The sequence below is a fragment of the Rhineura floridana genome, chromosome 9 (assembly GCF_030035675.1).
Source record: "Rhineura floridana isolate rRhiFlo1 chromosome 9, rRhiFlo1.hap2, whole genome shotgun sequence".
Classification (NCBI taxonomy): domain Eukaryota; kingdom Metazoa; phylum Chordata; class Lepidosauria; order Squamata; family Rhineuridae; genus Rhineura; species Rhineura floridana.
Window position 1 is genome coordinate 27,282,954 of NC_084488.1, and position 27,363 is coordinate 27,310,316.

General features: G+C 42.6%; 1 protein-coding gene across 9 annotated transcripts in view; it reads right to left on the reverse strand.

Annotated features, from left to right (window-relative positions):
* Positions 1–27,363, reverse strand: part of YIPF7 (Yip1 domain family member 7) — an 83,256-nt gene that overhangs the window by 50,161 nt on the left and 5,732 nt on the right. For 3 of the 9 annotated variants that reach the window (XM_061584234.1, XM_061584233.1, XM_061584231.1), the window contains exons 3-7: positions 27,111–27,269; positions 26,428–26,643; positions 24,728–24,894; positions 17,020–17,165; positions 10,824–11,005 (exon numbers count right to left, since the gene is read on the reverse strand). In XM_061584234.1, coding sequence (XP_061440218.1) covers positions 10,824–11,005; positions 17,020–17,165; positions 24,728–24,894; positions 26,428–26,643; positions 27,111–27,226 — 827 coding nt within the window. In that variant the 5' untranslated portion in view covers positions 27,227–27,269. Of the gene's footprint in view, positions 1–1,671; positions 5,505–10,797; positions 11,006–17,019; positions 17,166–24,727; positions 24,895–26,427; positions 26,644–27,110; positions 27,270–27,363 lie in introns of those variants that run through there. The other 6 variants (XM_061584235.1, XM_061584230.1, XM_061584238.1 and 3 more) reach the window with 6 other exon arrangements.

The window sequence follows — 27,363 nt, forward strand, 5'->3', positions numbered from 1 at the left end:
TCATTTGATAGAAAAAGGGTGGATACAGAGGTCCTAAGCCTCTCTTTCTGGTCCTTGGGACTCTCCCCATCGTAGTACCTCCCCGGACACACACCCTCTATCTGAGCCACATTCCTTATTGGCCTTGCTTTGCACCCACCTTAGGTGTTTTTGCCTGGCTGGACTGTGTCCTTGAAATCTGATCATGCTTCTTGCTTTCCCAAGGGGGATATGTGAGTGTGTGTAGAAACTAGCCTAGTGTATATAGGTAAAAATCTGCATTTGTTGCTCCACCCACTTTTGCCTCTGGTCCTGTCCACTACTAGCATGGAAGATTGCCTAGAAGAGAATGTGGCCCTCAGCGTGAAAAAAGGTTCCCTCCCCATTATAAAAAGGTAAAGGTGTTCCCGCACTTATAGTGCGAGTCGTTTCCGACTCTTAGGGTGATGTCTTGCGACGTTTACTAAGGCAGACCGTTTATATGGGGTGGGATTGCCAGTTCCTTCCCCGGCCTTTCTTTACCCCCCAGCATATGCAGGGTACTCATTTTACCCACCACAGATGGATGGAAGGCTGAGTGGACCTCGACCCCTTTTACCGGAGATTCGACTTCCTCCTTCCATTGGAATCAAACTCCGGCCGTGAGCAGAGCTTCAGCTGCGTTACCGCCGCTTACCACTCTGCGCCACGGAGGATCTTTACTCCCTGCCCATTATAGAACCAGGATAAACACGTGTGCCAATCCACCTAAAGTTTGGTGTAATTAAGCACCACTGAAATCAGGGAGATTACGTTTTCAGCTACTGTGATTTCACTGGGACTGAAGCACAACAACTGACTTCAGTGAATTAGGGACCTTGGAAGCTGCTTTCTACCGAGTCAGATCACTGGTCTAGCAAATTCAGTATTGTCTACACCAGTGGTTCCCAAACTCCCCTCCCCCCATGGACTACCAGAAAACTGCTAAGGGTCTTGGCGGACCACTTAATACTTTTTTCCCTGTCTGTTGTAGCAAATGTAATGTGATGTATTAGATGCTGTATAATCTTTTTATTTCTTACATTTTATTACAATTTGAATTCCATAGAATACTATAAAATTCAAATGGCAAGCATTCTTCCCAGACTTGGCACAAGCCACCTAAATGAAACTTGCGGACCACTGGTGGTCCATGGACCACAGTTTGGGAAGCCCTGCTCTACAATGACTAGCAGTGGCTCTTAAAGTTCAGACAGGAGCCTTTCCCCAGCTCTACCTTGAGATGCAAGTGATTGAATCTGGGGCCCTTTTGTAGGGCTGTGAACAGCCCTCCCAATCTGCCCCATGGCCTTGATCTATGGGCCCCGAGGAGGGACAATCTGCCCTATCCTGAAGATGGGACTACCCACCCCACCCCGGATCTGTCCCCAGAGTTATTTGGGAGCGGGGTGAAGGGTTTTTTAAATAAAAAAATATGGTTGGGAGGGGTGGAAGGAGACACTACATCTTCTCCGCCAGCCCCCAAGAACAGGCAGGTGCAACCAGCACCACACAAAGATCGCTTCATGCCCAGCATGGGGCACATTTGTGGGACTGAGCATGGGTCCCGGAGCAATGGGAGGGAGAGTCCTCCTACCACCCATGCTTGCTCTTGCAGGATCACTAGCAATCTCGGGCAATCCAGCGAGAGCCTGAGCAAGGCAGAATCAAGGCCAGGCCTGACAATGGCCTCTTCCTTCGCATGTCGGCTTTGAAGGGAGGATATTGTTGGAGCAGACTGTCAAACAGCCATGTAAGAGGTCAGTATCGGTTAGGGAGCTCTCCAGCAGCCACACCACAACCTCCTCTCTCCACAGGATGGTACCCGGTCGCTCACCCCTCATGCCATGCCCCTTGGTAGCCCTGGATGACTCTGGGCCACCATATCTTACCCGTAGCGATTCGGGGCTATATGAACCCGACTCGGCCAAGGCCCAAAAGCCTCCAAAGAGGCTCGATTCAGCTTGGGGCTTGGCCAAATATGGAGCACAGTCCTAGTCTTTTGCATGGAAAGCATGTGCTCTATTGGTGTGTTACAGCCCATTCCTTCCTTTTTCAAATAGTGCAGTAAAATGAATGAATGACTCCTTGTGAGGGAAAACAGTTCTAAAATAGCAGCACATGGGAAATGGGATTTTATTTGTTCACTGTTGTTCACTACCCTCTTTATTTTCATTGTGTAAATTATTTTATTTGCATTGTCAGGATCAGAACTAAATAATAATAATGCCACCAAGTAAGTGCGGTTCAGACAAGTGCACCATTTTAAGTATTATTTATAAATTATTATAAGCATTGTTTTTAAATGCCTATTTAGAATACAGCATACTTGGCAGGTAAAATGCTTTGATGTTTCTCTGCTTGCATAGGGCTTTGACATGCATCAGGGTGTCCTCTACATGATCACCTGGAAAATGTGTGGGGCTCCCAAGCCAAAGTGTTACTTGTGTGTGAATTGGAACCTCTATGTGTGTGGTTACAATATCTGCCATGGCAACTGTACTTGTTAGAATCACCAGCAATGCAGAAATTGTGGGATGCAGTACAGTAATACCTCAGTTAACAAATCCTCCAGGAAGGAAGCTCCTTTTAATGAAGGCTTTTTTAAAGATGAAACTGACCAACTTTGCTTTGCAAAACTTTCAAGCCTGTGCCTGTGCTTTGCTAGGGTGAAACTGACTAGCCTGTGCTTTGCATTAAAGAGATCTCTTGTTTTCTCCCAGAGCTGGGGAGGGAAGGATCCAATACAATTCAGAGGAGGAGAAGGAGGGGGAGCGGGTGGGTGCCAAGTAGGCACCCTTTAATCTATGAGAGGGTGTAGGAACCTATCCCTATTCTTTCCATGTTATTTGTACCTCTGGTACCAAAGTTTCTGTTAAAGAATTAATGTCCAGGAATGCATCTACTTTGTTGACTCAGGTATTACTGTACACACATGGAGACACCAGTTCATTCATTCAGTCAGTCAGTCTTAAATTTTTTCTAATCCTAGCCCTAATATCAGGGGTAGCCAACATGGTGTCCTTCCTATTGGACTCCAACTCCCACTGGCCCTAGCCAGCATGGCCAAAAGTCAGGGCTGATGGGAGTTGTAGTCCAACAACATCTGGAGAGCACCACATTGGTTCCTCCTGGCCTATGTCAATTGATCTCAAGCTAGCATACATTTCATAAACATAAGAGCATGGGCAGGCTACAAGCTTGTCCTGGCCATGCATAAACCCTAGTGTTGTCCCAAGATATTTTACTGCCTGAAGCACAGCCCAAAAGGCACCCCTCTTTCTGTTAGGGCCAATGACTTAGAAAGCCTTGCTGCACCATTCAGACACATTTTTCTTCCTTCATCTATCCCCACCGCCACCGCCACCACCCTCGTGGTGCCCTCTGAAGTGTGTCTCTTCACCCTGATGCATGGTATGGCATGGCAGGGTCAGCCCTGTGTACTCACAAGGAAATTGTATGGGAAATTCCAAGATATGCAGACTAGTCCCTAGAATTGTACAACAGTACAAGCCATGCACATGCATTTTCCACCCAAACAAGTGTGTTTAAAATCCATTTTATTTTCCCCCTGATTTTTTTAAAAAGAAAGTTTTCCAGTTTTAAAAACGCAAAATAAAAACAAAACTTGTCGTTTCAACAAAATGGTTTTAAAAGGAAACATTTACAGCTGAATGCTTTCAGTATACCATTATTAACATCCCCTTCCTGGTTTTATTTCATTTTCATCCATTAAACAAATAAAATGTAAATCACATAATCTAATTTCAGTAATGGAATTTAATGTGTATTGGGTGGGGGAAGAACAGAAAATGTAGATGTGAATATAGAAGTAGATAGCTGCTGTACGCATTATCTTCTCTGGGTTCATTTCCTCATTACTCTCTCGTACACTACCTCACACCATACCTTTAAACCGCTTCCAATGCACATTTAAAGCACATGACCTCCCCCAAAGAATCCTTAGAACTGTGGTTTGTTACAGGTGCTGGGAATGGTAGCTCAGTGAGGGGTGAGTTACCACAGAGCTAACGTTCCCAGAACCCTTAACAAACTACACTTCCCAGGATTTTTTGGGCAGAAGCCATGTGCTTTAAATGTTTGTTGAATGTGCTTTTGAAGTATGGTATGGATCTGTACTTGCCTCATTCATTCTACTCATGTACTCATATACAGATAATGCTCATATACTACTCTTATACACAGACTACAGTCACACATACATCGTATAGTAGCTGATGCAAGTGCTACTACTACTCCCTTTTTTGCTGCATCTCTTTTCACAAAAAGCACAGATCAATCTGTCCCTAGACATTGTATGCTGGAAGCTCCCCCCTCCTCCACTTACATATGAGCATGTGGAATGTTCAGAAACATTCTGTAACACCTTAGCAGTTGCCCAATGGCTAGAGAGTGCTCATTTTAATCAAGTAAAACCATAATATTAGCCAACAACTACAGAGGTTTCAAAGAAAGCAGCCTTTATCTACTTTTAAAAAACTGATCACATAATGCGGGTGGGTTTAAGTGGCAAAATCATTTTTTTTTGCATGTCTATGCATTCTATACTTTAACTTGATACTATGATCATAGACTGATGAATGAGGTAAGTAGTGGTGAGTGAACTCAGCACAGTTCAGAATTGGATTGATAATTATAAGCTTTCTCAGTAAGCATTTAGGGGGGAAAACTGCTTTCTGAGAATTCTCTCCCACTGTGTAATATTGGGGCATCTGTGCTGCTGATGGTGCTACACGAAAGTGGCTTCTCTTACTGCTTGCTGGAAAATGCAATTACTAGCACCAACCATGCCTGAGATCCATCTAGAAATTCAAAATCCTCCTTGCCTCAAAATAAACCCAAGAACAAGAATATGTTCTAGATCTAAATGTGGGAGGGCCATCATGTAAAATGTTTGCAAGAAACAAATGAAAAGACTTGACCCTAATAGAGGTTATTTACCAAATAAAAGGCTGCATGGTTGAGTGGTTGGGTCACATATTTCATTGCAATCAGCAGGAGTTTCATTGAGAGTAAGAGGCTAGCATTAAAGGCCTTATGTGCATATTCCTACAAAGCAACCTGATCAGACAACACTCTGATTTATTGCACATGTGCAGAACCTCATATGATATTCTAAGCCAAAGACAAACTTCTGGGGAAAATGAGGCTCAATTCATAACACAGTAAGCATTACGTGCCAAACAAACTCAGTCTCAAAAACCAGATAATCCTGAACTTTGGGAACATCTCTGAAGTAGTCTAAAAGATTGTCTGAAAATGGACTTTGATTTTGCAATTCAGTATATACACAGGATAAAACAATCCTGCCAGAAACCAAAGCTCAAAAGACAGTCATCAGTGCAAAGAGACCATAGAGTAGAGCGCAGGGATAGGCAACCAGAAACTGCTGGCCTTCCATAGCCAAAGCAGAGGTGAATATTTTGGAGGCTGAGAGACTGCACCATCCAGTAATGAGCAGAGCTAGCAGAGTTCCAAGAATCCCCCTACAAGAACGTTCAAACAAACAAACAAACCCATTGATTAATAAAGAGGAGAATAAAAACATTTCAAGATCCCTGCTAATCAGGCATGCAGTGATAGCTAGCGGCAAATGCAATATACCACCAAGCCAAACAAACAGAGGATGCAGGGAGGGTGCGGCAGGGGAACATTTTTCATTTTGGATGAAAAACAGCTTCATAATTTGCCGCTTTAAAAGACTAAGCAGCAAGTAGTAAATTAGTCAGCTGCTATCTCATTTGTTAGAATGGGAAGACAAACAACCTCAGCATTTTCGTCCTACAGCACACCAGAAGCCCGCAACAGATAAACAGGAACATACACACGATGTAATATTTGCACTATACAATCTAGAACTATGGGGCATATCCACCCTACAAACAGATACTGGCTTTATACCAATTTGACTGACATGGCTATATTCTGAGAGTACTGGAAATTTCAATTAGGTGAAGGTGCTGCAAATTCTGTTAGAATTCACTACCGTTGCTACTACCACCCTTCACAGAGCGGCAGCTGCCAGTTTTCTCAAGATAGAGGGAATTACTAATAAATAAACTTAGCCCTGCCATAATATGCCTACTACTTGTTGAGGAAACAACAGGCTTGTTTTATTTATTTATTTGTTCTTGTAGTTATACTGCATCTCCTTGCCCTATTGGCTCAGCACACCTCACAGCAATTTCATCAGTATCTAATGGGTGGCTTAAGGAAATAAAGGAAGGCAAAATAAAAATGATAAAGAATTCCTTTCCACTCACTAACCATTTTTTATCCCCAATTACCTCTCTTTCTCCCAAAACATTGCTATCTTAAGACATATGCCTTGTTCAACTTCCATTTTCCTTCCTCTTCCCCACCAGTTCCCACCACCCTCCCAGAAAATAAACCACACTTTTGAGCAAGGGTCAATCCAGGTCCTTAAATAGCTTGCAGTATGAGGGACAGGCAAGTCCCAGCTGATGGAGAAGCAGCCACTATGCCAGTTTGCCTTCATTGTTTTTCCTCTTCTTCTGCTCAGAGGAGAGTTGAGTTTAAGGATGCAAGGGGCTGTTTATTGTCTTTCTTAATTTATGTAACAATATACCCATGAATGTTAGCGGTGGTGAACCTCTGGTCCTTGGGCCTAATTAGGCCTTTGAGTTCTCCCCACTTGGCCCATGAGATTGTTCCAACAAAGCTACACCCACCTGCCCTACACCTGATATCTTGATTTTAAGCCACACAAGCAAAAATGGGTCACCTAATAATATTGCGACATCAAGCAAATGATAGGTGAGCTTGATTTGTGGGGACTGGGAAAGAGAAGGATCCAGTTTCCCACTCCTGATGTATATGGACATTTACAGTAGCATACGGGGGGGGGACCTCATGGGTCCTGCCCCAAGGAATATATAATTTAAATTGTGATAGGTTCACTGGATGTTTTATTTGGTTATTTTTTAAAATGGGCAACAGCTCTGTTATCAAGTGTAGCAAATCTCTAGAGTAAGCCCATCCTATTTTTTTTAGTGCACATGCACTGCTTAATAAATAAAAATTATTAAACAGTTAATCAATTAAACCTGTGTATTGCTGAAGAGACAAGATAAAATTAATGGTTCCATCAACAAAACCACTGTTTGTCATATTAAGGGAACAAGAAATCCTTTTGTATACAGATTCACTAACAGGCAAAAAACCTTGCAGTTTAAGAACATACCTATAGCCCACAGATATTATTTTCAAACTTTAGAAAGCAGGGAAATTGGGCAGCTATAGTGCATGCACCAGGGGAGCATGAGACCTGACCTGTCTGAGATATTATACTGCCCTACAAATTTGTCAAAATGCAAAAACAATTTGGGTTGGTCTTTCACAGTCCACGTTACGCAAAAATGCCTTTTTCATGCGTCTCTGAGCATATGGTGAGTGGTGGCACCTGCCATCTCCAAAGATGGAGAATTACATTTGTATGTTTGTTGGTGTTCTTCTTACTTTACTTCTTTCCCGTGTTACTATTGTTTCTACAGAGAATCTAACCTAGAAAATTTTATTTCTCTCACTGTTCATCCTAGAAACCTGTATCAAATTTATTTTTATGAATTTCAAAGCCTTTTTATTGGTCATTGTCATATGATGGTGAAGACAGCCTTTTGTGTTTCAAATTGGAGGCTATGTTCTATCTCTGTTTGGGTGCATCAACAGTTGAATCTGAAACTGCAGTTTAATGTAAAATCGGACTGATTGCAATATGTTGCTCCTTCAGTAATGACTCTAGCTATTGGAAAAAAACAAACTTGGCCTGCCCAAGATGCATGTTTTCAGCCTACTATGTTTAAACCACTTCATTTAAGGCAAGGTGGGCATGGTCAATTAAAAACATAAAACACACCTAGAAATTTGCTAGAATATGTTTCACCTCCCACTGTTTTATCTTGTGCAAACTGAGACACTCCAGATGTCCACTGGAGACTATTCTGCAGAAGTCAGTGCCATTATTCCACAATTATTTTTGGAGTTTTTTAGTGTATATTTTACAAGGTGTTGCTGCGCTTCACATATTCACAGAAACAGAAGCAAAAGAAAATGATTTACTATAGGAAACTTCACTAAAATTGTAAAGTAAATCAAACATATTTAAACTGACTATCTGAACTATATCAACTGTATCTTAATATTGTTGCTTCCTCCCTGCTAAAAAAAGATCAGCACAGCAAATGTCTTGTTTCTGTTATTTGGGCTGATTGCAGGTGTTGCCACCACTCACCATATGCTCAGAGGCACGTTACCAAATTCTTCCAAGCTACACAGCAAGTGGATTGGACTGTGAAAGACCAACAATTGACAAATTTGTAGGGCAGTACAATATCTCAGAGAGGAGGTCAGGTCTCCTGGTCCCCTGATGCACTCACTATAGCTGCCCAATTTCCCTGCTTTTTCAAGTGTGAAAGAAATATTTATGGGCTATAGATACATTCTTAAACCGCAAGGTTTTTTGTCTATTAGTTAATTTCTCTGTTTTTTAATCCGGGAGGTAAGAAATGGAATCCTGTGCAAGTTTGCTGAGAATGGATTGATCATTTGTGTGCTGATTGAATTCAGTAGGATTTAATCCGCTGCAATCATGGTTAGGATAGGTGAAAATGACCACAGGAGATGGGAGGAGGAAGGGGAGGAAGGGCAGAGGGGAAGAGGGGGATGGGAGCAGGCAGGAGGGGGAGGGGAGGAGAAGGGCAGGTTTGATCATTATTATTATTATTATTATTATTATTATTATTATTATTATTATTATTATTATTGATTTTATTTATACCCCGCCTTTTGGCCAAAGGCCCTCAAGGCGGCTTACAAAGAAAAATAAACACAAGTATAAAAATACATCAATAAAAGCAATACAATTTACAAAAATTAAGCTAAATAACAAATAACTTTATTAAGAGGGGGAAAAAGTCCAAGAAAAATTTTGAACAAGTGAATTTAAAATGAATTACTCCTTGTCTTTGCCAGCACACAATATTCCATGCTTAGAGTCTCTCTCTGACAGTTTGCTCTGTTCTAGTCCCAGCAGACTGTTGGGATTGGACCCCATTTTTGAGACTTACATACATACATACATTTGTATGTTTATTGAGTTCAGTGGGATTTACTCCCATGCAATCATGATTGGGATAGGTAAAACTGACCAGAGGGGGAGACAGGGAGGGCTGGAGTGGGCAGGGGAGGAGGAAGAAGGAAGAGGGAGGGGAGGAGGAAGGGAGAGGAAAGGGGAAGGAGGGGGAAGGCAAGCCTGATCATTTGCATGCTTATTGAGTTCAATGGGATTTATTCCCATGCAATCATGGTTAGGACAGGTAAAACTGCCCATGGGGGAGGAGGAGGGGGAGGGGAGAGAAGAGAGAAAGAGAAAGGGAGAGGGGAGCGGAAGTAGGGGGAGGGGGAAGGAGCAGATTGGAAGGGGAGGGCAAAGGAAGGGGGAGGAAAGGGGCAAAAGGGAGGTGATGGGAGGAAGGAGGCAGGGAGGGCAGGTTTGATCATTTGCATGCTTATTGAATTCAATATGATTTACTCCCATGCAATCATGCTTAGGATAAGTGAAACCAACGTGGTGGAGGGGCAGAGGGGGGAAGAGGGAGGGGAGGAGATTGGATGGGTGGACATTAAGCAGAGGGAAAGCCCCTTTCCTTTCCAAACAGAAAACATTGTGAACAGTATCATTGCTTTTCAGCATTTCCCCCACCTTTTTATTCTACAGCAGGCACATGTAGCCTCCCACCCAAATTTAAACCAAAGCTGTCCCTGGCCACATCCACACCAGGACTTTATTTCACTTTGTACAGTCATGGCTTCTCTCAAAGAATCCTGGGAACTGTAGTTAGTGAAGTTAGTTGCTAGGAGACGCTGTTTCCCTCACAGAGCTTCAATCAGAGCAGCTGACTGTTAAACTACTCTGGCCACTGGACCTCTGTCAGGGGATTAGGAGTATCCTCTCAGCCCCCTTCACAAACTACACTTCCCAGGATTTTTTGGGGGAAGCCATGACTGTCTTAAGTGAAATAAAGTTCTGGCATGGGTGTGGCCCCCTGATTTGCCATGCCAAGCAGCTTGGAGTCTGGCTTTTAAAACACTGACAGTTGGTTCTTACTGAGCATGTCCCACATTATCATTGAGTTCAATGTAAAATTTCTTAAATTAATTAAAAATCAGCCAGGCATTTTTTTAACTTTTAAACTGCAGAAGATGAAGGTCAGAGTATGCAGCAAGGTCAGTAATAGGATTACAGGTACTCAGTGAACACGGCTGATTTTTAATGAATTTCAACAGATTATTGAGAACTCTGACAGAAAAAAGTCCAAAAGGGGTCTGCTTTTTTCCTCTCTTTTTACACTTTGAACTCTTGATTCTCTCTGACTGTTTTGTGTATCACCATGAAAATTTAGAGGGTTGTTAAGCACGCATTTCTGAGTTCAGGACTATATGTTTTGTAAGGTTTTGTTTTGAAATGAGCTTAGGGGAAGGATCAGAATGGCTTGGGGGGTATTTTCAATTTAACATTGTGGAATGTGAAAAATCTCATAAAGTTTATATACCTCATGGTGTGCTAGAAATAGGCAACAGGGATACCTATCACCTGCCATATTCTAAATATTACTAAACAGACATTAGATCTGATCCAACAAAGCAATTCTTATATTCTTTTTTTAAAGACCAACCCATAATTCCCCCTTTCCTCATTATTCCTGTTGTCCTCTGTCTCAGCCAATCTCCCATTATCCTTTCCTTATCATTCAAACCCACCTGCCAGCATTCCAGATGACACTTACTGGAGGGAGAAGAACACCGCATTGGTGGACAGGATCACCATGGGAAGCAGGCAGTAGCCTAGTACACTTGCGACGCACCCGTATGACACACTTGCTATGCTCATCAGGTTCAGCAAAGCATGGATTGCTATGCACCCAATAGCACTCATGCCATAAACATAGCCAAAATGAACTTTCCCCGCCTGCAGAAATGAAGAAAGATAAGAGAATGTCACTGGACAGATGGCAGATCAGCTGGAAAAGAGGTGGAGGAATCTCCTTTTATGTAGATCCATGGAGATTACTGTGTGCCAATTTAAGTGTGAATGGCATATGAGGCAACAGAGGTACATTTTTAAATGCATAGGTTAGTGAACCCTGAGCAGTCAAATGTTTTCTACACTGTTAAAATGATTTGTGAGTTTATATTGAACATATAGAAATGTCACTTTGCACTATTCAGCATAAGAAGATAGTTCTTAGGAATTTACCATATGTTTCACTACAAGACTAAAAGACGAAATAAAACAGGAGGGCTTCCAGATGACCTGTTTACTGAGTGCTCATCCTAATTTGTTTGCAGAGAGATTAGATAGTGCTAGCTATTTAGTAAGCATTCATTCTGATCTCTCTCTTTCTCTCTGTATATGTGTGTGTGTGTTAGATGATGATACAACAAAGCAAGTGCATTTTCCTATCACTTTCCTTATCACAAAAAGTCCAAGCTTTGGGTCAAGTGGACCTCCCAATCAATTATAATTGCACAACCTGAATTTGTCAGTATGTGATTGACTCCCACCTGAAAATCATGAGTCTGGAAGCGCCCAGGATGCAGACACGTTGACAAGATCAGACTTTTTGCTATAACAAATGTTATGGGAAGATGCACTGGGAAGTGTGGGGTGATACTTGCTTAGATGCAATGTCAGCTAACCTCCCCACAAACAAATCAGAATGAATGCTTGTTAAATAACCAGTGTCGTCTAATCTCCCTAAAAACAAATCAGGATTCACTAATAGGCAAAAAACCTTGCGGTTTAAGAATGTACCTATAGACCACAGATATTTCTATCAAACTTTTTAGCAGGGAAACTGGGCAGCTATAGTGAATGCCCCAGGGGAGCAGGAGACCTGACCTCCTCTCTGAGATATTGTACTTCTCTGAGGCATTTTAATTTAAGTTAATTTAATTTTAAATTTAAGTTAATTTAATTTTAAATTGTTGTAATTTGATTTTAGTTTGTACAGTTTTTATATACTTCGTTTTATGAGATTGTGTAATTTTATTGTATTTTTTGATGTTCACCGCCCAGAGAGCTATTGCTAGTCGGGCGGTATATAAGTTTAATTAATAAATAATAAATAAATAATAAATACTGCCCTACAAATTTGTCAAAATGCAAACACAATTTGGGTTGGTCTTTCACAGTCCAATCCACTTGCTGTGTAGCTTGGAAGAATTTGGTAACGTGTGCCTCTGAGCACGCATGCATGGGAAAGCATGTTAAAGTCTCAAGTCCATTGCTACAGACTCCAGAACAAGGGCTGTCATGAAACTATGAGGGGATACTTCCATCTCTGAAAGAAAATGCATGGGTCACCATCTTTTCCAACACTCATATTTCCAGCACCCCCATGATTGCTGCTGACGTGGTGTTGGTATATAATGCCATTAGTGTATTATCAACTACCTCAGTAGTCATTAAAGGTTTTCAATAGGTTTTGCATTTTCAATTTGGGCAGGGACACTTGATCTGCGATATTTCCCAAAGATTCCCGCACATTAACCCAATACTAGCAATAATCAGCTAATATTTACACCATACTTAGCAGCTTAATCTAAGATTAACAAATTGTTTGCACCAGAGGCTTGATGGATACTGCTTGATGGTGCAAGAAGAAAGGGATGGGGGATAGTTAGGGAAGAGAGAAGGGAAATGAAGCTGGAAAGGATTGAGTCAAATTGTCTTCCTATTTACAAGGTTTTATCTGCTTTATTTTCATTAGAGGCTCGTTTGAGAGAAGACCAGAAACAGGCTGTGAAAAAAACTAACTGCTTAACATTTCTGATGAAGTTTATGTATGATAATACCCAAAACACACATTATGTTTCCCCCCCAGATTTAACCTTTCATGACCCAACCCTCAGATGGTGACCTTGAGCTGGGAAAACTTGCAGTCCCTGAATCTGCCTAAAATACAGACCAAGAGGGAATATACGGAGTATACTGTAGCCTCTCTGAGAGGCTAAGAGGGAAGTGTTGGCAGACACTGACTCGGAATCAAAAACCACTAAGTCAGACCCTTCCATTTGGAATTCTGAATGTTATTCTGCTCCAGCACACCAACCACCCAAGGCTGCTCAATCTCCTGTGGGGTCCCTGTTTCAGGCAGAGCTTGGAAAAGTTACTTTTTTGAACTACAACTCCCATCAGCCCCAGCCAGCATGGCCACTGGATTGGGCTGATGGGAGTTTTAGTTCAAAAAAGTAACTTTTCCAAGCTCTGGTTTCAGGTAATAGAAGACACCGCTTATGGCCATTCTTCATGGTGTTATAATACAAAGTTCTTTAACTCTGTCCTTTTACCTGGGTTCACCACCAACCACAATTCTCAAACACAGGAAACTACCTTATACTGAGTCAGATCACTGTTTCATGTAGCCCAGTATTGTCTACACTGGTCAGCAGCAGCTTTCTAGGGTTTCAGGGAGAGGTGTCTCCCAGTTCTACCTGGAGATGCTGGGGACTGAACCTGGGACCTTTCGCATGCAAAGCAAGCACTCTATCACTGAGCCACAGTCCTCTCCCCTATGGTGCATATATCTGATCTCTTTAGGGTGGTTACTTTGTTCTTGTCCTCATATTAACTTCCTGTTCACTGCTGTGAGCATCTGGATGTTGGTCTCTGCTGCAAACCAAGTACTATGGGTGACAGCTTCTTCACAATGGGCTGGCATTGGCATCAGTAACAGCAGTATTCCTAGAAGGAGTAGTAAAGGCACTCAGATGGCAATGCTGTGCCCACCACAGCTATGACTGATGGCTCATCCTTTTTGCACATAGTACCTGTGGTTTCTAGTAACCCTATGATGTCTTTTAGCTGAGCTGCCACATGAATGCCAACACCACACAATGCTAGGTGACATGGATGACTTACAGAACACACCAGTCAGGAGGCTAGACAAGAATGGTATATTGTCTTTTAAACAGAACAGACACAGGAAACTCCTAACTCCAGCCAGATAGAAGAAAGTCAGGTGCCACCTAGTGACTAAACTGTATAATGACACTATCCACCCAACAGCTTTCTGAATACAGCCACGCTGCCAAAAAAGGCAGATCTGGACTTATTTCTCGGAGTGTCATTGTCATTCACACAACCAGCTTTGTGTGGCCATTCAGGTAACATTTGGCAAGACTAACCAAAACAAATACAATAAAATTGCAGTGGCAATACATATAAAGGAAACAGGCCCTTAATTATTTGCCGTAAATGAACCTGGTGGCAAGATGTGTTGAGCGGTGGAGTAACAAAATGGCACATTGTATTTCTGCACCCTCAGCTATACTACAACCCTCTCCTCCAACATGTGTTTAGGAGACACCTCCTATTTTGGCTCTGTATTTTTGTGTCACCTAAATAGTGGTGAGACATACAGAGTTCACAAGTGTGCTTCCTGTACTGAAAAGACTTGATAATCCCACAAAAGTATTATCTTTCTTTGGTCTAATTTCTGTGGGGCCTATGCAACAAGTGATAACCACTACTAGGATTATCACCAGTAAATGGTGCATACACCTTTCAGTGGGTGCAGCCATTGCTCCTTCTACTCCAGCATAGCATATGTGCTGCCCTCCAGAGGTTGTTAGATTACAACTCCCATCATCCCTGACCATTTGCCATACTGGCTGGGGCTGATAGGAGTTGGAGTCCAATGACACCTGGAGGGCACTCTGTTGACTACTGCTGTTTGACTCTGTTTCTTCACTGGCCGTGTTGCTTAAGGAAAAATGGAGCCTGGTCTTGTGGCTTTTACAACGGCTTGATCTGCAGAAACCAGCACATTGAAGATTTTTATAACATGGAGGTAAACACCATTACCTGCTAATTGGTGCTGATCCAATAGCTGTTGAAAAGGTTTTTTTAATTATTTAAAACATTCTGGTACCTTGGCAGGGCCAGGCCCCAGGTAAACCAGGAAGCAGGAGTCATTGGATTCAGGTAGGCCAGAGGCAGAGCTAAGGACAAAAGCTTTCCTTTCCTGTTCATAGTGTTGGCAGGCATGATGACCTCTATAGTGTGGCCTCCTTTTCTCTCCCATCTTAAGACCATGGAAGCTATGGAAGAATCACACTATACACTGCAGTTTCACATGCAGCAATGTATGAAATTGGGCTAACCTGGCACTTCAGCATGCATGTGTGGGATGCACAGTTCCAGCATTTCTTTAATGGATGGACTGCATATTACATCCAATAGGAGGCTGTTTCGTAGTAGCAATTGCCACACAGGGGGTCTTTTTTTACTAAGACTGAAACTGGAAAGGAGAGGCTTAAACCTCCCCCGCCCTCCACAGGTGCTTCAATGCCACTGACTATTGCCCCCTCTGTAGTCGGTATTTTATTTAAAATAACCCACTATGTGATTGCTGATCACATTACATAACATGTAGTTAGATCCTAAGTGAAAGAGCTACTGATGAATGTGAATTTTAAAAAATTCTGATAGCCAGCCCGGTTTTCTGTTTTTTAATAAAAAAAATAAAATCCGAGTAACTACCCCAAAGGGCTTTTTAAAAAAATTAGCTGGATTATTGTTTTTCTCTTGTTGGTAGGAATTCTAATATAGGGCTGGTTCATTCAGTGGCAACCCTATTTACTGGTGCTCTTGCCCACTTACTAGAAGCCTTTCTTGAACTGGTCAAGAAGTGCAGCAGCTGCAGCACATCTGAGCGGCTCAGAACATTTAAAGTTCAATGCATTGGGCTTTATGTACTAGAAGACGCCTGGCTTGACAAGGCAGCCTAGAAAGCTGATAATCAATTTAGTCAGTGACTTAGTTATAGGTACTGCTGCCAGGTGATCTTACCCACTATACTAGGGAGAGGGAAGCTGTGGCTCTCCAGATGTTGTGGACTTCAACTCCCATCATCACTGACCAAAAGCAGCTTGCTGGATGGGACGAAGGCACTGCCCTAGCTTCCTGGCAGATGAGTCGCTATTTCTTACCGGGAGGGAGAGGGGTGGGGTGAGGCAGTGGGGAGGTCAAGGCAGTGGAAACGCATCAGTGAAGCCAATGTGTTGTTCCTGCCAGTACATTTGCAACATATGGACCTCCCCGCTGCTTCTCCCCTCTCTCTCCTAGTAAGCAACAATGACCCACCTGCTGGGAGGTTAGCACGGAGGCTCTGCCACACCCAGCAAGCCACTTCTGCCATTGACTATGCTAGGGATGTGCTAGAAGTCTGCGCTATTTGGATTTGGTGTCACATTTTCCATTAATTTGCTTATTCTCAATAACTGAGGATACGATTTTAACATAGTGAGTTTTCACAGCTATTTGTGAAAACAGATTTTTTTTTAAAAAATCTACCTCTCTAAACATTGATTGTAAGAATGATAATTTATCAATATTTCCTTTAAAATATTGATATTTTCTTTGAAATATCAATATTTTTAAAGGAAATATGACACTTCCTTTAAAAATATTGACATTAATATTGATTTTTTTTTTAGCAACCCCCCCCCCCCAAAGATTGATAAAAGCAGAGACTAGTGGATAAAGAATGAACTCAAGTCAGCCTGTTAGGTCGATGGAATGCCTTCAAACTGGCATTGGCCAGCAGATCCCATCCTTAAACTATGGTGGATGGGGCTGATAGGAGTTGGAATCCAACCACACCTGGAAGGCCACAGGTTTTCCCACTCTGCAGTACACACTGATCAACAATCCTTTGCACCTATTTTCATTTAGATCTAAATAAATCCCATCTGAAAGTTAAATTGTTTATGATAAGTCACTTTGTATTCTGTCCCTTTAATAACTTCAGTTTGATAAGCTGTGGGCAAAGAAGGGTGAGATTTCTTGATATGGTTTATGTGGGTCTTTTAATTAGATCTATTCTCTGTACAAGCCTAATATCGTTGCTGTCCCACAATCATTGATCTGCAGATATTGTTGTTATTAGAATGTCTGTAGTTTGTCCTATACTGTACCAGTAGCAGCGTTGCTCCAAGGGCCAAGCAGAAAACCATAGGCCCTGTCAGATCTGTCTCATTCATAATGCTGCCATCTGCTGGCTTCATTGGGTTTAGGACTGTTAATGTTTTTTGCCAGATGTGATCAAAGTTGATCCCTAGCTCTGAAACAGATGGGGGGGGGAGGATTCAGAATTGTTCATTATCCAAAACAACAACAACAAAAAAACCCCTCAGTATAATAGTTCACTTTAAAATAACAAAACAGTCAGTTGGCTGTTGACAAATTATTCTAATGACTCATGTTTTGTAGCCAAGACTTAATTGGAAAGTATTGATTACACAGTTATGAAAGGAGAAACTATGTAAATCAGATGTCAGCATAGTCCTCAGATTGTTTTGCTCTCTCTCTCTCTCTCTCTCTCTCTCTCTCACACACACACACACACACACACACACACACACATTCACCCCCCATAAAACAAACTTTAAATAACTGAGCAAATAACTTTAAAAACACTGCTAAGAAGATCCCTGCTGAATTAGACTGAAGGCCCATCTAGTCCAGCATCCTGTTCTCACATTGGCCAACCAGATGCCCATGGGAAGCCCACAAGCAGACCATGAGCACAATAGCCCTGATTGCATGCTGTTTCTTTTGTACCCAATGCATTATGTGGATGAAATCAGACTTATTCTAATATGGATGCTGATGGACATGCCCTTTATGTCCATGCTTCTTTCACTAATTTGAATAATAATTTGCCTTAAGGACCCATTGTACAAGATACTGCTTTCTTTTCATAAACTGGTCACCGATTTTGACAGACAATAAAGTGGCTATAGAGAGACTCCTTGCTTCAGAGACTGGGTAGAAACACTCCTGGGTAGTCTCCACCTCTGTCTTCTGAAAACAGGGGCACCCGCCCCCTTTTACTGTAAACCTGGTGGCAGCAGCTTCAGTGTTTTGTTTTGTTTAAAAAAAATTCAGCTTCAATGAGATTTCACTACTGATCGGCAGATCAGCCCATTCCCCCTCCAGATATGGTTAATGGAAACATTTTGATCAGGTGACTAGTGTGTTTACAGCCTCAGGGTATGTGACAGGAAAACTCAGTACTGTAGGCCTCAGCTCATAGGGATCCAGCAAGCTAAATGCAGCCTACCAGTTGCACACTGTGGAGACCTTCTAGGTGTACAATCAGGAGTTCAGACCGGGGGGGGGGGTGCATTTGATTTGGACGAATTCTGAGCTGAATTGGGCAGACTCAGAGAATTACAGGACTCTTTCAATATTAAGCAGGTGCTGCTCCCAAAGCCTCAGGCTGCTTCAGAAATCTCAGAAAACATAAACAGGTTCAGACTGTCTAGCCCTGTCCAAGGATTTGGGGAGAACAGGATTTGGGGAGATTTGGGCGAGCAGCAGGGATGAGTTCATGAACTCTGTCCCTGTTCCAGGCATCCTCCACAACAAGCCTTGAGCCAGCAGTTCACTAAGTCAGGTGCTGGGCAAGGTCCCCTGGGCTCAGAAGGGTCCCTCACTGGCCTGACATATCTGCCGCTCATTCACTGCTGGTTTTCACCCATAGTGGCAGCTGCCTAGCCACATGCCTCCACCGCCCTCCACCTCATCTGACACCTGGTCTCTGAGAAAGAGGCAGGGAGTCCTTCTCAGGCATTCTGGGTCAGACAGCCAGGAAAATGCCTGTGCTGCTGCTGCAGTTTCCCGTGCCAGCAAGGAAAGCCTTTTAAACCGAGCGTTAACAAAAAAAAAAGAACCCCAAGTTTAAAAAAGTTTTTATAACTGCCATGGTAAACCACAGTGGTGGCACAGGCATTCTCCTAGCCATCTCACCCAGAAAGCCTGGGTCTATAATGAAGGAGCCCTTTGCGGTTCTTTCTCAGAGATCAAGAGGGGATGGTGAAACCATGAGAGAGAGAGAGAGAGAGAGAGAGAGAAGGGGCAGGGGGGAAAGCAAGAGTGATGGAGGCAGGAAGGGGGAAAGGGGAGGACAGTGGTGACACTGCTGTCGCAGAGAGGAGGATGGAGACCATGGGGTCCAGCAGGAGGATGGGTCAGCAGGGTGGGGTGGGGGTGCAGCAGTTCCTGACAGGTTTCCTTGGATGAATTTTAGCTCTTATTGAGGCAAATAAACCATAGCTGGGCTGTACCACTTCGGGTGCTTCCATGCGGCAGTTTCTTGTAGACACGGTACTGCTCAGGCTCTGAATTTTTTTGGTTTCCACACAACGTTGTCCTCATCAAAATGCAGGCCTGCACTTTTTGGTTGAATCACTATTTCTCCTTACTGTGTTATGCATCTGCTGGCATGGAAGCATCTTAGTGCCTTGTTCACATGGGTGACCTCTATTGCCACACTCTTACTTCCATTTGTTTCTCACATGACCAGATACGTACAGGACAATAGTAGTAACAATAACAATAATAATTTTGGGCTGCTTAATGTTTGGAGTGTGAGTACCAAACTTTCTGCGAATTAAGATAATCCCTCTCTCCCAACCTTCTCCAACTGACGTTCACCGTCAGCTGAAAGCACCTTGAGATCCCATTGTGCTGCGGAGAGTGGGGAGGGGAATGAGTCTCTTCCTGCTGTTTTTTCCTCCCAAAGCTCTCCAGGTGTCTCCTGCAGCAGAATAAAACCCTGCTGCACAGAGCTATCAGAGAGGTATGAAGGAAGGAAAAACAGAAAGAAGAGCCTAGCATCACCATGCAGCAGGAAGCCCCCTTGCTGCCTCTTGCTGATTTTTCCAAGTCTCTCCAATGCTTGACTCTTGGAGAGGTTAGAGAAAGAAGAGGCTCAGGACTGATTTGATTCCTCTCAGCAATGTGACCAGATCTTTGAGTGCTTTATTAAGATGTAGTTGAATGTCTGTTAGAGAAGGCTGGGGGTGCTTCCAGGCTATTGCTATTTTTTGGGTGGGATTCAGTCACAAACCGACAAATTCAGGTTGCGCAATTATAGTTGATTGGGAGGTCTGGTGAAATAAACCTACTTCCCCCAAAGTTTGGACTTTTTGCAATAAGGGAAGTGTCGGGATAGTGCTCTGGAGAGTGAGAGACAAGACTTGCTTTGGTGCAGTGTCTAACCTCCCTGCAAACAAATCAGAATGAATGCTCAATGAACAGGTCATCTGGAACAGCCCGGTGAGAGGGGAATTAACTTAATTTACTTATAGCTGCTTAGGCATTCTCTGAATGTGGAATGGCTTATAAATCTGAAATTTAACTAAGGCTGCATACACACCATACATGTAAAGCACATTTGAAGCACACTGATGTGATGTTCCACATTTAAATGTTCCATAAATAATTGTTGTGTATTTATTTCAATGTTTATGGTAAGTGAGGTTTTCATAGGGTGAGTATGGTAAGTAGTGAGAGCTGGGAGGGGGGAATGAGAGTATGGAATGTTGGTGAATGCTGCGTGTGATTGGTTGACAGCTGGATAGGGAGTGAAGATGGAGAAGGATAGGTTTTGACATTTGTTGGGAGAGGGCTGGAGGGTGAGTTTGGGCGTTAGGAGGTTGTAGAAGGTTATATAGGCAGTTTAATATTAATTGACAATACATTAAAGACTGCTGGAACTGTATAAGTAAAGAACATATGTAGAAAGCACATCCTTGAGTACTAACGTAAACAATCTTGCTTAAGAAACTTCTGTTAAACAAATACACTTATTTGTTCTTTTGAAACGCCTGGTTCTTGGCCAGCTATTACAAGAATACAAGGGTAGCAAAACATAAACAAAAAGGGAGAAAACAGTATCAGTGATGGCAGCGAAGTACCTGAGAAAGTAACTTTGGCAGGTTACAGAGGACCAACTGAGGGCTGTTATCTTTGAGAGTCATAAAGATACCCAGGGGGATTGGGCTGGGGGAAATAGGCAGAGTCTCTAAAAGCAGCTTTGTTATAAAGGGTGGCGGAAGAAAAGGGAAACCATGTCTCCCTCTGTTAAAGGTGGAGTGTTGGCAGGGTGGTGACGTGACAATTACTTCCCTCAAAGAATTCTGGGAACTGTAGTTTACCCCTCAGGGCTACAATTCCCAGCACCCTTAACAAACACCCTTAAATAAAGCCCAGCACATGGATACCCTACTCAGAGAGCTAAGCAATCCCAATTTGTTTTCATTATTACAGACCTTGTAATCATATATTGCAGTTTAATCCTGTAGCTAATGGAGCAGGGAGCGATGGAGAGGAGGGACAAACTGCAACAATATTTTTTGTCAAGCTCTGCCCACCGTTGTAGATGGAAAAAAACACACCTGAGAGTGTGCAGACCCTCGTGTGCCCATTATACTTATGGAAACATTGGATCTGAATGACCTGTTTGAAAGATAACAGCCTCATGTTGATCTAGGGCTCATCTACACAGTGGTTTACTGTGTGTCTGGGGCTACCTGCATCCCCTTTTAATTCGCATGGTTCACATGATGTTACTGGCAAACAGAAGCTATCACACAGTTTCCCCCTGTAAATCTGTACTAACCCACTCCTCTAATAATCCGAAAAGGGAAGGAAAAAAGTCTTCACTCCGTATCTCTAGTGCTTGCAGACCTTTGCTCTGATGGTTTTAGGTAGGTGTGTCAATCATTCCCCTCTCCATGTCCTCCTTCCTCCTCACCTCATTCATTCATTTCATTTCCCATGGGCTGAAGAGAAACTTCTGCTTGCTTTCTCCCATTCTGCAAGGCTTTTTATGCTGCTGCAAACAGTGCCTTTATTTTCTTTCCCCCCCTAACTTGTGCATAAAAGCATAACACTGCTCAAACAAAGATTTGTATTTCAGCTGTATTGTACCAGTGAAAATACAAATAATCACACTTCCAGGTTGTTTTTTCAAATGAAACTTACTGGTAGAACAAACTAAGCATGCTCGGTTGCCAGGTAACCAGAGGGAGTGGAAATGTTAAATTAGAGAGTGTGGTCTTTAGGAAAATGCATGATTAATGCTTTCCCTCAAGTGTGACTAGAAAACACCGTGTTTGCAGCTGGCACTGAGCCCTTACTGTGGACAGTACAAACTGAGAACAGAGGTAAAAACGGTGTCTTTAGCATGGTTGGTTTCCAGTTAGTTTCATTTTTAAAATAAACAACCCGGGAGTGTGATTATTTGTACTTTCACTGGTATAATACAGCTGAAATACAAATCTTTATTTGAGGAGTGTTATACTTTTGTGCACAAGTTAGGGGGAAAAGAACAGTAAGGCACAATTTGCAGCAACATAAAAATGCCAGCAGAATGGGAGCAGCTAGAAGGTGCTCTTCAGCCTACAGGAAATGAAATGAAAGAAGGGAGAAGAAGGAAGTGGGCGTGGAGAGAGTAACGATTGACACACCCACCTAAAAGCATCAGAACACAGCTTCTGCAAGCACTAGAGATACAGAGTGAAGACTTTTTTCCTTTCCTTTTTGTATTGTCAGAGGATTGGGTTGGTATGGATTTACAGGGGGAAAACTGTGCGATACCTTCTGTTTGCCAGTAACATCATTTGAACCATGCAAATTAAAAGGGGATGTGAGCAGCACTAAACATGCACTAAACCACCATTTAGAGGAGCCCATAGTAAGACCCTGTAAAGTCAGGAAGCTCCGTGGGTGTCTTTGACAAAGTCAACGTCTCTATTCCTAATAAGACTGCAGAGATAAAATTGGGAGACTGTTGATGCCACTTGAGCCCCAGCCAGCATAGTCAGTGGTATGGAATGATGGGAATTGTAGTTCAGCAACAAATGGAGGGCCACAGGTTCCCCATCCCTGGGATAGAAAGATAAGCAGACTAGGGATGTTAATTTTGCCCTCTTATGGATCTTGCAGAGATAAAAACTGTGCAGTTCAGTTCATGAGGCTTTCAGAAAACATGAAAAGATTGTACTCTAACAGTACAGTCCTATGGGTGTTTACACATATGTCTGTCCCTTTGGATAGAGGCTGTGTACACAGTCACACTATATATTTAAAGCACATTATTTTCCCCAAAGAATCTTGGGTACTGTAGTTTACCCCTCATAGAGCTACAACTGCCAGCACCCTCAACAGACTAGTTTCCAGGATTCTTCAGTTCTCATACTTTTTGTTGTTAAGAATATTTCAGAGTGCTTTTAGTGTTTTTGTTTAGCAACAACAACAATTACTTTAAATGTATGGTCTGTAGGCAGTCTTAACCTCAGGTACATGGGTACAGAATTATAGCATGGTAGCATACTTACCTAGGAGTAAGCACCGATGAACACAGTGAGACTTATTTGCAAGTAAACACACAGAGTGTGCGGTGTAAATACTTCAACTAGGGATTTTATGTGCAGGTTTTTAACCTCTTTTACTACTCAAATCTAGCATAGTTGGTGTTATAGGAATCTATAGTATTTTGTTACAGTAACAGGAACTTTCTCACGTTTTGCCTTGGAACAAGGCACCTTAATTAAAAAAAAAAACCTGGCAAATTTATTACCAGATATGTAAACAAGATTATAACAAGGGTTAATTAATTATAGGTACCTAAACATGATATCTGATTATGCAGTATAAATATAGAGGGAAAGGCAATGCTATGAAATCTGAATACAAAATTTATTGTGAGGCTGTCACCTAGAGGTAGTAAAGGATATGATGTATGTGCCATAAAAATGAGTTATCACCTTTATTTTTCATGCAAATTGTGGTGCTGCCCTTTCAGATATAAACATGTGTCTGTGTTACAAATGCATGACAGCAAATTAAGCAGTTTTTTCCCTCTTTCTTATTTAGCAGCCTAGTATTGACTATTGCTTTTAAACATACTTTTTACCTTAAAATTTGACTGCGCTATGATCAGCTAAGTTACAATTCTGTGCATAGGGCAATTTGAAATGGGTGGGGGAAGCGATTTAACACATACCGAATGCAAGCTTGAATAACTTTTAGTTTGGCTTCTATTTGTTCATTTAGGAGAAAAGGAATTTTAATACCAATGCATAATTTCATATTTTGGATATTATGTAATATCCATTAGTAGCTTGTGATCGGCTTCTTAATTTTAGCATGAAGAAACCTACCATAATGGATCCAAGTGATGGAGTAAAATCTTGCCTTCAGCTTCCAAGCAATGGAAGCTGCGGAGAGGTTTGCAATTGTAGAGGGCCACAGTTGCCCAAAGACATTTTTTGTGCTGGAGGTGAAAGACAAGATGCTTCCTCCTCACCGTTCCACATATAGAAGTCAACTGGATTGCTAATTGAATTGTACTTCAGCACTGCTAATAGGACAGTATCCTTTGCCACACCTGAGGGCAGGAGGCTAGGTTAGAAGGTGCAGGGCAGGGCAGGTGACACACACAATACTACCCTGGCTACAACTCCTGAGGCAGCAGCCACATTTTGCCTAACGACAGCATCAGCCCTATAGAGGATCATTGTGTAATGTTATGTGGAGAAATGTGGGCTTCTCTTGTTGGAATGCCAGAAAGGGGTTCAGTTCCAGGTAGATATGTTTCCAACCTCGAAGGAGTTCTTCCCCTCTTTTATACAACTTCTCGTTAGTAATATATATTTTATGGCATGTTGGCCAAATAGAACACACGTTATCATTAAATGTTTCTGAAATTTTGGGGAGGGAAATGACTTCCTTGACACCACAGACATTTGTGATGAGTATCAACAGGTTCTGCTCTACGCATAAACTGCCAGAACATGGGAAAAAGTGTAATTAAGTGTTTTAGCTCTGTACCTTCCAGCAAAGGAGGTTCTTCATCAAAGCCATCAGGGTAAGGGCCATTAGATGGAAATTCAGAAGCACATGCTGGTTGAAAAATCTGGCCTGTGTACTGCTGAGAAGATGAAGCCCTTTCTGGAGAAGCAAATGCATCTGATTCTGGTGAGGCACCTGTCCAAGCTCTACAATGAAAATGATATGCCATGGAAAGGAAAAGAAAGGAAAAGCGCTGCTGCCAGAGTGGAAGGGCCTGTTCCTCAAAGCAGGGAAGTCTAGATTAGGTCTGACTGGATGTTACATATGAAAACATTTCAGAACTTGCATGTATTGGTCAACCCCTCCATAATTTGGAAAAGCTGGCAAAAGAGCAGCCCCCTATAACTTATGGCAGGGGTGGGGAATCTCCGGCCTGAGGGTGGTTTTGCAGGGCTCTCTCTCTGGTTCCTAGAACTCCCCCAGGACACGCCCCCATACACTGCCCCTGTTTCTCAACTGTTTTTTTGCCTGGCTGGAAGGTGCCCTTGACCTTTGATAACGCCTCTTGCTTCTCTGGAAGGAGGACAGAGAGGGGTACATGAGCGTGTACAGAAACAAGCCTACTCTACAAAAGTAACAGTTACATTAGTTGCTCCACCCACTGTTGCCTCTGGCCCTGCCCATCGCTGGCCTGTGACCTTCCTAAAACAGAATTCAGCCCTTGTGCTGAAAAAGGTTCTCCATCTTTGAGTTAGAGCATTCCACCTGTTCTGGATCCCCAACAAAATATATTGATCCAGTCTGATTCAGCCTTACCAACTGCAGTGTGGGAGCCGCTTCCATGTGGCTTCTTCCCACATCAAGGACTGCGTCTCCCTGTATGAACTGACCCGGACCCTGCGTTTGTCATCAGAGGCCCTCGCACAGGAGGCTCGGAGGATGGCAACACAAGAACAGGCCTTTGCAGTGGTGCCCCCCCCCCGGCTATAGAATGCTCTCCCTAGGGAGACATGCCTGGCACCATCTCTATCAATTTTTGGGCGTCAGGTGAAGACCTTCCTCTTCACTCAGGCCTTTGGTCCTTGATGTGTGCTGTCCCAATAATTCTTGTTTATTTGATGGGTTTCTATTGGCTACTAGGTATGTCTGCATTTGGCTTTTACTACACTGAAGAGTTTTATATTTTATTGACTGTGCGTGTTTTTATCTATGATTCTTGTTTTAAATCTGTTGTAAGCCGCCTAGAGACCACTTGGTATTAGGGGACTGACAAATGAAAATAATAATATCACTCCAGTAATGTGAGCACGAAGGTATCACATGGACAGGACTAGCGATGAGGTTCCTTTCCTCTATAAATGTCATCTTCCCGTCTGCGTAATATAGTTTTGGGGAAGGAACCGTCATGCTCCCAGCCATGTAGTTCTACATGTACACATTTGCTGGAGTAGCATCAGAAGAAGCTACAGAGAAGCAGCTCCCCTGTATCACTGTCTGTGAGCCAACCTGTGGTGGAATTTAAAAAAAGTGGTAGTCCTAGTCCAGGGACAGGGAACCCTTTTTTCAGTCCAAGAGCTGCATTATATCACGGGCCACCTTCTGTATGCCAATGGTGGGTGGGACCAAGGCAAAAAGTGGGCGGAACAATGGATGTGACTCTTATCCTTGTGCACTGACTAGACCACATTCCAGTCACCCGCCCACCCCCCAAAAGTCAAGAAGTCTCTACAGACACAGACCCTTCATTCAGGCATGCAATATGGATTATCACAGTTGAAGGACATGTTGCAGCCGGCCAGGCAGAAGCACTTGAGGAGGGTGTGGAGAAGAGACAGTGAAGGGGCATGGCCCATGGAGTAGGCATGACCTTGGGACAGTCCTGAGTGCTGGGCAGAGAAACGTAGAGGACCCCATTCAGGCTCTGGACCTCAGGTTCCTCCATTCTTGATGGGCATCTATCACATGGACACACAGTGCATTATCAGACACTCCATATTGGGAAAAAGGTATACTTTTTGTAATGTTTGAAAAGTTGGTAAATATGTATTTTTAGCCACAGGATGCATGGACTGGGAGGCAGCTGCATGTGTCCAGAAAAAAAGAAAAGAAAAAGGCATTGCTACGACTGCATTCAAGATACATATTTCTTCTGACATAGAGATTAATCTTGAAAAAATAATGACAGGGGATCTTATTCTAAATCTATATTACTACTCTTTTTTTTAGGTAAAAGGGCTATAAAATATCTCCACCATACATTTTAATGTATTTTGTTTCATTATTAATGCAACTGGCTGATAAGTCTCATGAAATTCTAAAGGCAGGAACACTCCTTTTTTTAAACACACACACTGTTATTTATCGCAATTGAAATGCAATGTTAAAATTACATCAGTAAATTCATCCCATTTCAGACACTTACCTATTGCTTCCATATACGTTTCCAGAGTCTCCAGGCTCGTGATAACCTTGTCCTTGGTTATCAGTGATGTAGTCTGACTGGTAAAAATCTATATCAAATTGCTCGAAGTTTGACATACTGAAGAGGAGGTGGAAAAGATTTCTTTAGCAACGATGAAGTCTGAAATATGATAAAGGTTTGATAGATGTATCTTTTGGAGCAGGAGTTAGAAACCCAGGCTTACTTTTACACTGCCCATTTTCTCTGGGATTAA